General features: G+C 37.4%; 2 protein-coding genes across 3 annotated transcripts; both read right to left on the bottom strand.

The window, feature by feature from the left end:
• Positions 1 to 552: 552 nt before the first annotated feature.
• On the bottom strand, positions 553 to 3,745 carry NIR1 (nitrite reductase 1). The gene is made up of 4 exons (XM_068464141.2): positions 3,001 to 3,745; positions 2,335 to 2,689; positions 1,924 to 2,212; positions 553 to 1,685 (listed from the first exon to the last, which is right to left on the bottom strand). Exons 1-4 carry the CDS (start codon positions 3,371 to 3,373, stop codon positions 945 to 947), a joined length of 1,758 nt encoding a protein of 585 aa, XP_068320242.2. The 5' UTR covers positions 3,374 to 3,745; the 3' UTR covers positions 553 to 944.
• A 5,821-nt stretch (positions 3,746 to 9,566) lies between these two features.
• LOC137725729 (glycoprotein 3-alpha-L-fucosyltransferase FUT11) lies at positions 9,567 to 14,591 on the bottom strand. 2 transcript variants are annotated; one of them, XM_068464500.2, is made up of 7 exons: positions 13,844 to 14,591; positions 13,083 to 13,243; positions 12,328 to 12,566; positions 11,517 to 11,621; positions 10,923 to 11,079; positions 10,587 to 10,814; positions 9,567 to 10,293 (listed from the first exon to the last, which is right to left on the bottom strand). In XM_068464500.2, the coding sequence occupies exons 1-7, from the start codon at positions 14,219 to 14,221 to the stop codon at positions 10,038 to 10,040; spliced, it is 1,524 nt and encodes a 507-aa protein (XP_068320601.2). In that variant the 5' UTR covers positions 14,222 to 14,591; the 3' UTR covers positions 9,567 to 10,037. The 2 variants fall into 2 exon arrangements, with proteins under 2 accessions (XP_068320601.2, XP_068320600.2); XM_068464499.2 differs by having other exon boundaries at positions 11,517 to 11,624; positions 13,844 to 14,583.
• Positions 14,592 to 15,464: the final 873 nt, after the last annotated feature.

Below are 15,464 nucleotides of genomic sequence, written 5' to 3'. Positions count from 1 at the left end.
CCTTCAAACATGAAGGTTTTTGAGTAACCTGATTAGAAATATTTGACTTGCTCAAGTGCATGTAGTATTTACAAATTAATTTTCGAAGCAAACTAAGTTGTAAATATATGTTCACAATGATACCTACCAAAACTAGATGACATGCCCCTACCTAGAGTTACTCTGAAGAATGCAGAAAATACCATTGGAATGTCAATGAACGATCACTAAACCTTAAAATTATTTTCGTGTAGTTCAAAATTCACAACAATTTTGATAAAAATAACATTTATCAACAATCAAATTGACACACTACATACAAATTTTAAGATAAGAAATAGCTAACATACCTCCACAAGAATTTCAGGTGATGAAGATGCAGAGAGATTTGGGGACGATGGAGAGGAAGAGATGGAGACCAAGATGACTTCTCCAGCCACCAAAATAATATGAAAATAAAAGACTTTAGGGTTTTTAACGTACAAACCTAGAAAAAATTGGTGATGGCAATTTTGATGTTTTTTTCCAAGTGTAATGGCATTTTAGACTTTGCAAATTAAAAAATAGGGATAATTCGGGAATTGAAAAAAATTCATTAAAGGGAGTAATGTGCTTCCCTTGTTTTCTCCACGTAGCACTTTTAGGAGGAAGCACCTCCTAGATGCTTCTTAGAAAAAGCTTATTAGTGCTTCTACTTCTAACTAAAAGTACTTTTAAAATATTTGCCAAACAACCATTTTTTAAAACTAAAGCGCTTTTACTCATTAGGAAGCGCTTTTGACTCTTTCAAAAGCACAACCAAACGAGCCCTAAAGCAATGTAAAAGTCAGCTTATTTTGTTCCAAAACGCCAAGCATTCTTCGTCCGTATCATTTTGGGCCACCAGAAGTCGGTGCCATGAAAATTCTTCATGCTGCAACGATTGCAATCTGCATCGAACCCTCCAACGTTCCGGTTTGTTTGAATTAATCTTCCCCTTCTTCCCTCTCCCTAGGGACAGCTCCAAAGTGGCTTATCAAGAGGTCAACAACCAGGGGCACCAAGTCCTTGCAAGGGACACTCTTCTTATAAACATCTCCCAAATGTGAGTCACTCCCTATTCTTCCTCCCAAGAAAACATCAGCCCCTTCACAAGGCTTCCCATTCTCATCCCTTGCCATGCACCCCATGAAACCAATATCCGCCACTTGCACCTGTGCACAGGTATTCGGACACCCTGTCCAATGCATCCTCACCGGTCGAGTCACTGCCACATGCCTTTCCACCTCCTCAGTCACCTTCATGGCCCTTGCTTTTGTCTCGATGATTGCTTGCCCACAGAACTGGTTACCAGTGCAGGCCACCAATCCTCTCATGAGAATTGAAGGTGTGGGGGAATACGTATTTTGCAAAAGAGGCTCTTTAAGTAATGCTTCAATTCTTGAATTCTCTACATTCGGGAGGATTATGTTTTGCTCCACAGTGAGCCGGAGTTCCCCTGTGCCATACTCATCGGCTAAACGAGCTAGCTCATCCATGTCATCTGCTTGGAGCCGGCCTACAGGAATGTGAAGTCCCACATAGCTTAAACCTTCTTGTTTCTGCGGATGGACACCCATATAATCTCTCCTTTCCCATTGCTTCTTAACCAGATCTTCAGAAGCCGCTCTCTCCAGGTCTTCGAAAGGCATTCTTTTCACAACCTCGGATCTAAATCCTTCTATGCCCTGCATTCGTACAATGTTCAAAAACTGTCAGGCAAGTGCTATAACAAAAATTTTTGAGTTCGGCAATATACATTTAGTGCACAACAGAAATTTTGTATAATGTAGATCTTTGAAATTTTGTGAGGGTTTTCTGTGTAAATATAGAAACATTGTACACCAAATTCAGTAAAGTGGGAGATTACACTTGTTACCGCATATTAAAACTAGTATTATTATAATCCGGACAACAAGTACTTACTAGTTCATCAATCAACCACATCATTCTTGTTTTTTGTCGGTTCCCTCTGAAGCCAAGGTCTCTATAGGCCTCTAGTATTGCTTTGCAAACTGGGATCACATCATCCGCGGAGACCCAGGCATCCAGAGGGACTGCCTCTGTGCATCGCTTGGGACTGAAGAATCCTCCAACGAGCAAATTGAATCCGAATCTGCCATCCTTTGTTGCAGGCATGTAAGCAAGATCGTTGATGTGGGGATGCTCGAAAAGGTCATGAGTGCCCACCACAGCCACATTCCACTTTCTTGGCCTGCTCAGATGAAAACCAAACTTAAGAAACCAAGTATTTCTACTCATATAAAAACTAAGCCCCTAATTGTATACAAAGAACGGAACAGTATTTTCAGCATGCGCGGGAGCCAAAACACTTACAAGTTTGTGACATTTGGATTTCCAAGTGAATTCCCAGTGATATATTGAGACAACAAGTTTGTGTAAGGTCTTGTATCGACAATCTCGAGTGGGTCAATGCCTGCAAGAGGATTTCCAACTGGATTTCTCACATTGTCCATGCCACTCTGCAGACTCGTCAATCCAACTTCGGCAAGACCTTTCAAAATTTCGGGCACATCAGGCAGTACTACTCCGCGGATTTGCCAATTTTGCCTTGTTGTGACATCCGCACAGCCATCCTTACCATATTTTCTTATCACACTGGCAAGATATCTCGTTTGTGCACTTGTTGTGACACCATTTGGTAGCTTCAATCTCATCATAAATCTACCATCTGGTCAAGAAAATTTGATTAAGAACATATGGAAACCATGAGATGCTTGATGGGTGTAATTAAAAGATGTCAAACAATCTGCCAATCTTCTTGTCGGACTTTCAACTTCGCACATTAATTAAATGAATTCATGTTCTAAGGTGCGATCCTTATTAATAATCTAACAACATAACATGGCAATATCGACAAAAAAGACCATTACCCCTACGAATATGCGAACTAATTTGCTGAACTGAGTCATTCAAATCATAAAACAATAAGTAGATGTAAAAAATGAATAAAAAGAACAAATATATATCAAACTAACTTACAATGGTGCTTTCTCCTGTGGAAAAGCCCAAGCCACTTGAGCCTGACATCGATATCATCCTTGGTATCCTTAGCCTTGTCAAGTTCCTCAAAAGAGATCTTGGCAAGTTCTTCAATCCCACCTTCCATGAAAAGCTTCATAGGCTCCCTCTCAATCTTCATCTTCTCCTGAACATTAATCCCTCCTCTAAACTTCTCCTTCAAAACCCAGTACCTATCTCTCTCCTCCACTCTAGGTTCCAGCCTCGCCGCCTCCACCTCCGCAGAAACCGGCGCCACGGGGGTGGTGGCAGCTGCCAGCCTTGTTGCCCTGCAGCAGGGAGCTGCTGAGGACAGGGGAGGGGATAGGAATGGAACAGAGAGGGATGGTGACATGGCTGATAGTACAAGTAGTATGCTGCCGCAGGTAATGATAGCAAAGAGCTGAAGGTTTTGGTGGTGGTGGTGGTGAAGTGGGAATTGACAGAGAGAAGAGGAGGGTGTTCATTTTTGTAGGTGAGGGGTGTAGGATCAGCGGTGGCTGGTGAGGACCTTAGGAGGAGGGAGAGGTTCATTTTTTTGTTGAGAGTGGACTCTTGGGTGGTGCCAAGGGTCATCTGTGTTTTGAGTTTGTGTTCACCAATTTGTTTCTGTTTTGTTTTTTCATACCAAATGCCAATTGGATAATGGGGGGCTGTCAAGCATGTGCCACGTTATGGAGATGTGTTTATCAAACTTATTTTTCCATGCTCTTCTTAAGTTTAAGTCGGTTAAAGCGGACGTTTCATATCATGTTGGAAAAGATAAGTCATTGTGGATGGCGAAGTATGAAATTTGCAAATTGTCTTAAACCTTTAAAAAAAAATGCACAATCTCTGCCAATGTGTACATAAGTGGGGAGAAATAGCTCGAATTTGACAGTTTCAGGAGTAAAGTGAGACAAATTCAATTTTAGGCAATAAAGGGAGACTAAAGACTAAAAAACTAAGGCTTCTAAAAACTAATTACGACATTACTGCAAATGTGAATTGTTCTAGTGGTTAGGGCCTTTATCTTTAACTCAATGTGTCTCAAATACTTAAACATGGTAATTTCCTGCATGACTCTATAACCTAACACGAAAGGACATGAAAATAACGGGTCTCACATCAACACACTAACTAATCGGATCATTCACCTGATAAGATACGGGTTCTTAACATATTTACTCGCAAGTAATCTCTTAAGAAAAAAATTAGTTTGATAATTTTCAACTACTGAATAAATCTTACTAATTATTAAATAGTTATAGTAACTTCATAAGTGAGATTAAAAAATTCCTAAGCACATTAAAAAAACCAAGGCCGTTAAAAATACCAAATCATATTAAAAAAAATGCATTATAATTAATTTACAAGCGTGAAAAATGTGAAAAAAAAATTATATATATATACATATGCAAACACTCGCATCTCTACGCTTTGACGATGGGTACATCATCTTTTGGATTTTTAAAACCCTACAAAATCTCGTGAACTGTATTTTTAAGGGAGGGCAAAATAAATAAAAATTCATAATAATTAATGTTCTCCACAAAATATGAAGTAATATTTATGTAACAATGTGATATGTAAATACTAATTAGTTTTTTCATTTGATTAGTTATTGAATTAAAATATATTTTCTTTAACGAGTAACAAGTCGAGTCATATTACCTGTTAATATTAATAGTTCGGATCGAGTCATATTACCCTTCTTTTAATGAGTATTATACAACACGCCACATCAAAATATTAGATATGTCACAAAAACGACATGAATGTCAAATCTATGAATATACTACTTAGAAAATTACGACATTACCAATATTATTATATTTTCTAATTAATTAGGTTTTTTCCCTTTAGATGAAAGAGAACTCGTAATTTAATAGTTGAATTTGTATTTGGCTTATATGGCTTCAAGCAGCAAGACTCCAAACACAGTTCATACTTGGAAGGCCAAAGCCTGAAAGGTCACCTTTCCATACCTCAGCCTCCTCTCTGAGGCATTTTATCAAAACACTTGCCCCCTTACCAATAAAAAACCTTAGAGCAACTATTAAACAATTGAGCAAGTTGATGGGTGAAGAAGACGGCAATTTTTAGTTTGATATATAATTAGAGAGATTATATTCACACACCTCAAATTACTTTTTTCACGTTCTTTTAATTTTTTTTAATATTTTTTACACACCACTAACACTTGATAGAAAAATATTAAAAAGTTAAAAATATGTGGGAGAAGTAATTTAAAGTGTGTGAATATAATCTCCCAAATAGTTAATTTACTATGTGGTTTTATCCAAATTCCCCTTCCTTCCACTCCATCCCACCCCAACCCAGTCCCTCCTTGGCAAAATATCATTGTATTGAGAAAGAATATGCTTGCCACTTAGCAATATGATCTACTTGTACTCCTCTTCACTTATAAGGAGATGTCTTAAATTCGAATATCGTGAATGGTGAGTTCGCAACTAATTTATTTCCCCATCCCCTAGTGTAAGTATATCGTTGTATAAAAAATATATATCACTTATAAATTTTCTTCAGTATTTTGATTAAGTTGTAGCGCTATCAAAGTCATACCTAAATGTGGCTCAATTTTTTAAGACTAGTTTGAAAATGCTTTTAAAATGATTGAAAACGTTTTTTATGACTAATATTAGAACTACTTCCAAACCAACCTTAATATGATCGATATATACTTATTGTTATGTACAATATCACCACTAGAAATCAAAAACGAAAAGGATAGTTCAGTCATGTTTGTGCCATAAATATAAATAAGGCTTGATATGGGACGACCCTCTCTGAAGCAGCCAAGGAACACTCCATACGATCGTTGAGATCTAATATTTTTACAGCTTTGCCACCCCTATGGTATTATTTGGTTGACGTGCAATTCTAACAACCATGATCACCACAACAATGGCCTCGGTGGGTTCCTCTGGCATTATCTTGCCCTATATGGCATGAGTTTTGTTAGGGTTTACTGCTTTCTTTACATTTCAGAGTTTATTTACTTTTCAAGCCATGTGGATTGGCTCATCAGCCTAAATCTTTTTTGTAGGTTATTGTAATCTCGATTTCGTCATGAAATGATTATAGTCAACTTCTTGTTTCTATTTCCATTTCTACTTTCATTTTCAATTATAACTTACACAAGCACTTATTTCGCACTGGATTTCAAGTCCTCATTTGGTCAAGGCATAAAAAGAACTTAATTGAATCAGCGTCCCATTCAGTGCACAATCTTTTGGGAAGTCAGATCTAAGCCCAAACACAACACAACTCTACTCTCACCACTGTCTGTTGATATCCTCTAATGGTATGCCTATTTCCTCTCTCTCAAGTCATCTCGTAGCACTAAAACCGAAAGCAACACTCGGGATAAATACGTGTTGCACTCAGTCAAGCTAGCTCTGTCCGAGTTTTGGCACCAACAACTCTAAAAAATTTTACTATATACGGTTTAAGTTGAAAGTTTTTAATTTTGAGTCTTAGGAACACCGTGTGAATATTTTCTACTAAAATGGTAAACAAATAAAACACAATTGCGATTAAGCATCGTCATACTTGGTGGCCAATTTCTTTTTGTGATATTAACAGTCTTTACGTCACCTAGATTAATAAGAACAAATTATAATTTTTAATCGAATTAAGATCATAGATGATATTAGAGTAACATTTGTGTGAAGGGGCATTTATGAATGAGAATGATATGATTTTATAAGTTTTATTCGAACATCAACTTGATATTAGAGTAACATTTGTGTGAGGGGCATTCATAAATGAGAATGATGTGAGTGTTTAGATATATATGTTCAGAACGAAGATAAGCAGTTGTGAGTTATTTCGGGGTATAAATGAGTGAGGTATTATTTTATTATAGCTACTAATGCTTCAAAAATTGTTTACTTATCAAGATATTGGAGGAAACTAATACTATATAATTAATTATTGTATAAAATTTATTTCCCAACAATCTAAAGACAGTCGGCGCTCAAACAAAGAAGAAAACAGGAAACAGATCCGGCCAAGATTTGCGAATCCCAGACAAAGACGAACGCAAAAACTACGAAATATTTGCCCCCCGATCGCAACTCTAGAAATAGAGACCAATTTTATGAGGATGGACAAAACACCCACAACTCTAGGTTTAAAAAGATGCAAAACCCTCCTCAAATCAGAGACCAGAAATAAGATCCCTTAAAACACGAAAAGCAGGAACTTTCCCCCAATATTTTTTGATGCAGAGACCACAATATTTAAGAAGAACAAACAATCGCAGAAGAACACAGCTAGAATAAGGCAGGAATCAGAGAAGGACCAGAAGAAACAAAGGGTTAAATGCAGAAGAAGACCCTCGACATCAACGATGACGGACGCGTGGAAAGAACGGGCAAAACCGTCTTTCCACTGTACGATGCGGGCGACAAAGCGGGTGAGCGAGGAGAAATCAAGGGGCAAAAATGTCTGCCCATTGGTCATCCACAGTACCACCTTACTGAGTTTTAGTATATATAGATTTGTGTGAGGGGCATTCATAAATGAGAATGATGTGAGTGTTTAGATATATATGTTCAGAACGAAGATAAGCAATTGTGAGTTATTTCAGGGTATAAATGAGTGAGGTATTATTTTATTATAGCTACTAATGCTTCAAAAATTGTTTACTTATCAAGATATTGGAGGAAACTAATACTATATAATTAATTATTTTAAAATACAAACAGAAACTCTACAGTGTTTGATTCATTTGTAGCACTACCTAACTCATGGTTAGATGTGGTTCAGTTTCTTAATATGATCACAATAAATATAGTTAAATTTGCTTCTTAGAAGAAGGAAAACTAAGAGTCGCTTTTGTTTGGGCTGAGAATTATTTGGACCTAGTTTAATTAGGCCCAGGCACTTTGGAAAACACTAAACCCTTGTTGGGTATTTACTTTTTACTAAAGTGCAGTTCTGCGACCTAAATACTCTAAAAATGTTATGATGTGGGAGCTAGTGTACAGCAAGTTTACGGTGGTCTGCTACATTTCTTGGTGTAGTCGATTTCATTAGTAGTCATGTAACGTTATTCCCTCCAAAGGTAGTTCATATATTGTAACCAGCCAAAGAGTGCCTGACAGGCAACAAAATTTGCCCGACAAGGTTGAAACTATGCTCGATCCTTCACATTTGCATTCAGTTGTATCACTTACTGCTTTCTCAATGCTTTACACTGTCATTTGAATTTATTTCTAACGTTTGCTAGGAGTTTTTCATTTCAAGTTATTACTTATTTCCCTGCAGTTTACTTTGCTTTTTCTTACCGTTCAATTAACCTTAATAAACTGTTGTTTTTAATAAACTTACACCTTCTCAAGAACTGGCATACAATGCAAATTAAAAGTCCTTGACCACAAAGCAGAGAAAAGAACTCGTTATGGATTTAACTCATCCATAAACAATTCTTTAAACAAAGAAGTTTAAGTAACTTGTGGCACAAGTATTCAATCTATTCATGACTAAATAACTTTGATATGTTGGTCTAAGCCAACAGTGGCACGCTCAACATCCCATATGTTGGTCTAAGCCAACAGTGGTAGGCTCATGTCGATGGTCATGCCGTCGCGGCGGACAAGCCGTGCCGGCTGCCTTGAATCGTAATTCCCACCGAGCGGCGGGTAGAATCCTTTGCAGAGGACTTAAATACGCGACAGGGTATTGTAAGTGGCAGAGTGGCCTTGCTGCCACGATCCACTGAGATTTAGCCCTGCGTCGCTTCAATTCGTCCCTCCCCTTTCCTCCCCCTCTTCTCAATTTACTCATGTTTCGAGAGGCTAGGCTATTAGTCGACAATTGGGCAAAAATTCCTAACACTTTGGCATGTCAGGACTTTTAACTCTACCACGTTTTTATTCAAAGTCATGTCGGGACTTTAACTTTACCGTGTATTTTGACGTATAGCCTTGCTTTATGTCGACAACAAGCGAGGCTAGTACAACCCATGTGATTTCTGTTGGTCTAAACCAACAGTGGCACGCCCAGCATCCGTTCGTTTTGATACAGAGCCTGAGAGCCTACCAAAGGCTCCGCAAAGGCATCTTTCAAAACCTATCCCGAAGCCAAACAGCTCTTGTTTACCACTGTTTAATAAAGAAATCTTACAGTTAAGAGTGCGACAAGGTTTGAGCTGGAGGAAGAGGTAAGCTGGTAGGGAGAGGTACAATTTAGCTAGCTGATCCTCTGTCAATTCTCTCTCAATAGCAGCTAAAGTTCAGATTCAATGAGACACAATATAACCCCAAATAGACCTTGATCCCAATAGTTATTCTAAGGCAAAAAATATACGTACAATAGTGTTTGACCTTTCGTCTTCAATTTGTCATAAATTCCAAACAATTGAACCGAAAATCCTCAAATATTGAGCCACAAAACTATATCACAACTTCACAGTTAATGCAAATTCACATCTATCCCTTCCTAGCTTTATCAATCATGACATCAAGGTATTTGTTGATCAATTTTCCAACCCAATTTCTTAACCAAATACTCATCAATTGAAAAAAACACACACATAATAACCTAAGAATTCAGAATTCAACTTCCAAAAAATAAATCATATACCAGTTTTTCACGTAAAAGAAAAAACGTCATAATTTCGCAATCCTTTAAATAAAGACTAAAAATAATCTATGACCATTTTCTAAATTCCAAGATGAAATTCTGATTTCAGTATTCGCATCCCAACACTGTGTTCCTTCTACGACTGTTGATGGACTGAAAGCAGAAAGGAACACTTTTGCTTCGATATACTCTGCTGGAGGGAATACAGAATCTCACAACTAAATTAGCTGCAACAATGGGCTTACCATATGTTTCCTTCTTCCCAAATGATATTGCAGATCACTCCCGCAACAATCAGTTTGTAGAAAAAGGGCATAACAATTACCCGAACGAGACCACCTCGGTATCCCTAGACATATATATCAGTGGTGAGCTGCTAAAATCAGCATATCCATGATTACAGTTGACGGAATGCATATTTCAGTCTAAACTAATATGACTTCAAACTTTGCACAGGGGTTGCTTTCAACATGTCTTCTAAAATCAGCATCCCCATTAAATCTGAAGGTATATAAAGCTTGCCTCTGTGTCATGCCAATAGGATATATTCTATATATTTTGAATTCGTCTCCTCCTCTTATGCTTTCAGGTCTTTCCGGTTTCCAAACGGGCACATATTTCTGAGACATAAATTTTGTGAGAACCAGAGACTCAAACGCTCCAAGAGTCAGATTGCCAGACCTGCTCCAGAAAAACAGAAATGAGATTTTTCCTCCAAATTTAGGAACAGAAAAAGAGATTTGGGGACATCTGAAGGCCGCATGAAGACAAAAATACTCAATTAATTTCTAAAAATGCAATGACACAAATTTTTCACTTTCTTTCCCTCAATTTCTGGAAATATGAAATAAACTTAGACAAATCTTTAAGCATGATGAAAAGTGGTGAGGTTCTAAACGATGTGTACAGACAAATCCCATTCCCGGCAGTCTTGGATGCTAGTGTGGTAATTGATGATAGGGAAATGAATTTACCTTAAGAAAATAGATTCCATCTTGAACCTCCCTCTCTCTCTTACATATAAGTGATAGACGACTCCTGAGCCTCTGTTGCACTTGCAAGGTCGTTTTTTGAACCCTTGGTTCATTTCTTCTTTCTCGCTAATCATTGTTGCCAGGTGAATGCAAAGACGGCATGATGAATGTACTGCTGCCATGTCCATGAGAGCCTTGAAAGAATCAGATGGACCCTCATACTTCCACCTAATCATTAAACATCTCATTCAATCTTAATACTGAAACAAAGAAAAAAATATTCGACGTATAATGGAAAAGAAGAGAAGGAGAAGAAACAAACAACTAATTATTCACCTCAATGACTGATTATATGCTTCAGGATTATCTGCAAGGTATTTCATTCTCTTGGCAACCGATTCAACATCCGTTAGCTCCTTAATATGTAAAATTGAACCAGGCGCAGGAGTATATTCTTCAATATTTGGAGCACCAACAACCACAGGTATAGATCCTGAAATAATAAATATCAACATCCATTCCCAGCATCTTTCTCGAACTTGAGTACATATATTGAACTTTTCTTTTGCAACAATTTTTTTCTCATATGCATGATAATAATCCTTATGTTAAATGTGAAAATCTAATCCATTAGATCTTGTAGATGTTAGAGGAAAAATGCTGTGAATTCAAATATGAAAGCGTGTAATAGTCTTCCATCCTTATTAACATCTTTTAAATTTGTTTCTGAAGTATTACCAACATTTTTCTTCCGCAGTATTTACACAACATTTATCTGTTTTTCCATTTTGGTAAGGCTTTCCTGGTTGCTCCCAAATTCTGATTTTTTCCTCCACACGTTTTCCATATTATACATCACAACTACATAATCAACAAACCAGGGAAGAAGGAAGGGGGAGAGAGAGAGAGAGAGAGAGAGTAGTTTCATACCAGCAACAAGAGATTGGAAGTATTTTTCGGTAACATAATCCTCCTCGTTGGAATTCTCAAAGGCCAAACTGAATTTATAGCGCTTCAGAGTTTCAACTTTATCAACTGCTAGATTCATTTAAAAAAAAAAAAAAAAAAAAAGCAAATTATTTAATAGTAACAGGTTATGTATATCTTATCAAACTATAGATATCAAGCCATAATATATCCGTTCATTCCCCAAGAGATACGTTGCACATGCTATATGCACACATACATGAAGATATATTCTTAACCCTTCAAGCAAGTATATTCCCTGTGCACCGTGTTGTTGCCATATACAGAACAAGAAAAAAAAAATACTAAATCCAATAGATTTCTCTCCTAGAGGCAACCACATTCATATATTGTAATGAACGAACTTTAAACTCTTTTTATACCCAAAAAATTTTAACTTTTTTGACGTGAATATCCAAATGACATGTTCGCAAAAGGTAGCGATGTTTATCTCCAATTCTCTTTTAGTGGATTTGATTCAAGATGCCAACTATTTAGCCAATATATGGAACATCTAGTCCAATGTGATTGCAAACCTAGAATTCAATTTCCTACAAGACAGCATGGAGCCAACGCAGAACATGTTCAACACAAACAAAATAAATGCCATGATAATTGAATCCCAGATTGTTGCAAACCTCATACGACACGCCAAGAAAGCACGACATACTTACGAAAGCAACAGAGTTACAACTCCAATTTGTAATGATTTGACACGAGAAACTAACATGGTCTAATTATTATTACTTTACAAATCATATCTGAAATGTCACACCTTTTCCATCACGGTTTCTGTGGCAACCGCCATAAGAGTCTATCTTGATGTTAGCACTTTCAAGTGCTTCAAGAGCTTGCAAGCGGAAGTTGAGGGCACCACAGTTGGAAATAAATGCAGCTGCTAGGGCTGTCTCAGTTTTTGGCTGGACAGGTGCCATGATGTCGTACTCAGCCCAAGAAAAATATCCAACAGGAACATCCGATGAGAGACTAGTTGTCATAACAATATTATATTTCCTACCAGTACAAAGGTAAAGGTTTAAAAATATTAGATATACAAACAAGTTCTAGTAGAAATGAAGTTCTCATTCTGAGGGTTTCCCCCAAAGGAAAAGAAGAACACTGTCCAGAATGCAATCGAGAAATGATTACACTAAGTAATTCCAATTGACTACATGAATAATTGGTATATCCCACCAGCACACTTAGGCTTATATCCCACAGCAGCATCAAATGGTAATGTTTCAGGTCAATAGACGTTTAGACATTTGACATATGAGATATTCTAAACCAAGGGTTAATGTTTAATGGGATAAAATAATTTGTTTTCATCTCTTCAAATTTGTGGTTACCTTTTTTCCCAGAAAATAAGCCTTCAAATATCTTAAAAGCATTTAAATAAAAATTGCTCAATACTTGTACGAGATTGCAATTACTATGATAAAGGGATAACATTTCTTCAAACAACATAAAATGAAAAAGAGAAAATCTTCAAAAACTGCAATAAGGCCATATTTGTTTGTGCTTACCCACCGTCGTGCATGAGCAAGATTATTCTCTGAATAGTATTGAGCTGATTCCATCGACCGAAGAATACTGGCTGTCCCAGATTGGTGAGCTAAACCAACAGCAGCATCAGGTTTTTTTGCAGGATTGTATCCAAACTGGCACCCAACAGAACAAGATTTCCATTCCTATGTAGTTGACAATACAAAAGTAATTAAGAACAAACATAAGACGTGACAAAAGTGTATTGTGTCAGCTATGTCCCAAAACTCTATGTTGAAGTCTCCCAGAACGAAGGCTCAATTCATTATACCTAAATTTCAAATATGAGCAAGAGAGAAAGAGAGTATCGTAAAAGCATCAACCGCTAGACTACCTTCTACCAAGACTAACATAATGCAGCAAAAATTGACCAATAAAAGAACATATGCAGCCAAAAGCGTCAACCGCTTATCCATCTTCAAATCTCAAGGATCAATTGCTCTAGTAGAGTACAAGAACTAGGCGTGACTAACACAATGCAGTCGAAAACCGAATATCAAACTTCACATCCAGCTTTCAAGGACAAGGATCAACAGCTTAAGCAGTGTAAACATCTTACAAAAATTCAAACTTGCACTATCTGTCTCACTCATGTCATGAAACTATTGAGATGTAAATCTCAATCCAATTTAAACAAAAATCCAATAAAACGAAAACCACATTGAATTAAAAAAGAAAAAACCACTTTATAATAAATTTCAAAGAAATAAGAAGACAATTAAAATTAAGTAAAAGCTGCAAATTACCTTCTCATCACCAGAAACCAAAATAGGTTCTTTGTCAAAATCCCTGGAATACTCGAGAGCATCCTCTCTCTCCAACCACTCCTCGCAACTCAGCAACACCAAGTCCCCACTCTCCGCCGCCGGCACCGCCACTTCATGAGTCGACGGCGTCCGGACGAACAAGTCCGCCCACGAATCGACTAAACCTGTGTTATTTCCGATGTCGAGCTTACCCAGAAACGCGATCTCTGCTATCACCACAAGGGCAACAAAAAATGGCATCAGATTGGACCATTTTCTCTTGGGCGCTGCCGCAGAAGCCACCCCAAGAGAGACCGGTAAGCCGCCTTCGGAGGTCGCCGCTGGTCTCGAGCCTCTCTGAGTGGATATCAAGCCCATCAAACGAACCAAATTGGTGGTTCTATTGGTTTTCCGGGAAATTTCCGACGCTCCCGCGAAGGTGACCGAAAAGTCGAGACTTGTAATGGGTTTTTCAGCGGAGGAACATGACGGGGTTAGGTGCGGGCTTCGATGGGAAAGAGGAAATGGGTTTAATCATGGTGATGTACTCGTGGAGTGGTTGATTTTTCTTGAGTTGCAAGTCAAACAACCACAAAGGTTCAAGAGTCCGATGACATATCCGTCAGGAGTGTTCAATTTGTTTTTGTTTTTGTTTTTGTTGTGGATTTTTTTTTTTTTTTTTTTTTTTTTTTTTGGAAAAATTGTTTTTGTTGTTTGGAGGAGCAAACGTAAAGAATCGTTTTGTTGTGCGTTCGACGAAGATGGAATCATGGACACCGTAACGCTACGGATGGCCAAACCCGCCCGAACTGTTCAAACCACCCAAACCACACCGTAATTAATATGATTTGGTTTGATTCAATTTGGTTCGTCTATTTAGAATCGACTTGATCAAACTAAATTGTTTGTATTTTGGTGTGAATCCATAACGCACTTGGTTGAATTGAAGATAACCATTAGAAGTAACTTATTACTTTATTAAAATTGGAAGATAACCATCATAATAATTCATCACTTTATTAATATTTGTTGCACCCTATTTATGTGAGGGGTGCTTAGATTGTGTGATACTCTTTATACTAAACTCAAGGAGAGGATTAACTACAATTCTATAAGAAAAGAATCACTAGAATAATGGATAATCTATAATCCAAATCTAACTAAGATTACACAATTACATGTTAAATAACCAATGAATGGCAAGTAACAATATTTCTATTATAAGCACCTTGAAATCATCAAGAAAAATGTAAATGTTTCTTGAAAAAACACATGAAGTACTTTTCAAAAGAAGCATAAAACAAGTGATTTCAAAAAAGCACTTCAAGTTTTTTTTTGAAAAATTAAACGCTTTTAACTTTTTCAATTACACATGGTCAGAAGTGACACACCCCGATCGAGATCAGGGCATGCTGGCCGTCACATGAGAGTGACGTAACCATGTGCACAGTGCGGAAGCTAATAAAATAATAATGTAAATAGTACGAATAAATAAAAACTAGTCTTACACCAAGTAATAACAAGTGCAAGCGTAAGTGTGACGCTAAGTTCAGAGCATAAAGCCTAAAGCAGTCCAAAAGAAAACGACGCGACAACAGTACACCCGAAGGTGGCCCTACGT

Source organism: Pyrus communis, chromosome 5, assembly GCF_041283825.1.
Source record: "Pyrus communis isolate YQ-2024b chromosome 5, ASM4128382v1, whole genome shotgun sequence".
In the NCBI taxonomy this organism is placed as follows: Eukaryota; Viridiplantae; Streptophyta; class Magnoliopsida; order Rosales; family Rosaceae; genus Pyrus; species Pyrus communis.
This window is presented reverse-complemented; position numbering and strand designations above follow the sequence as displayed.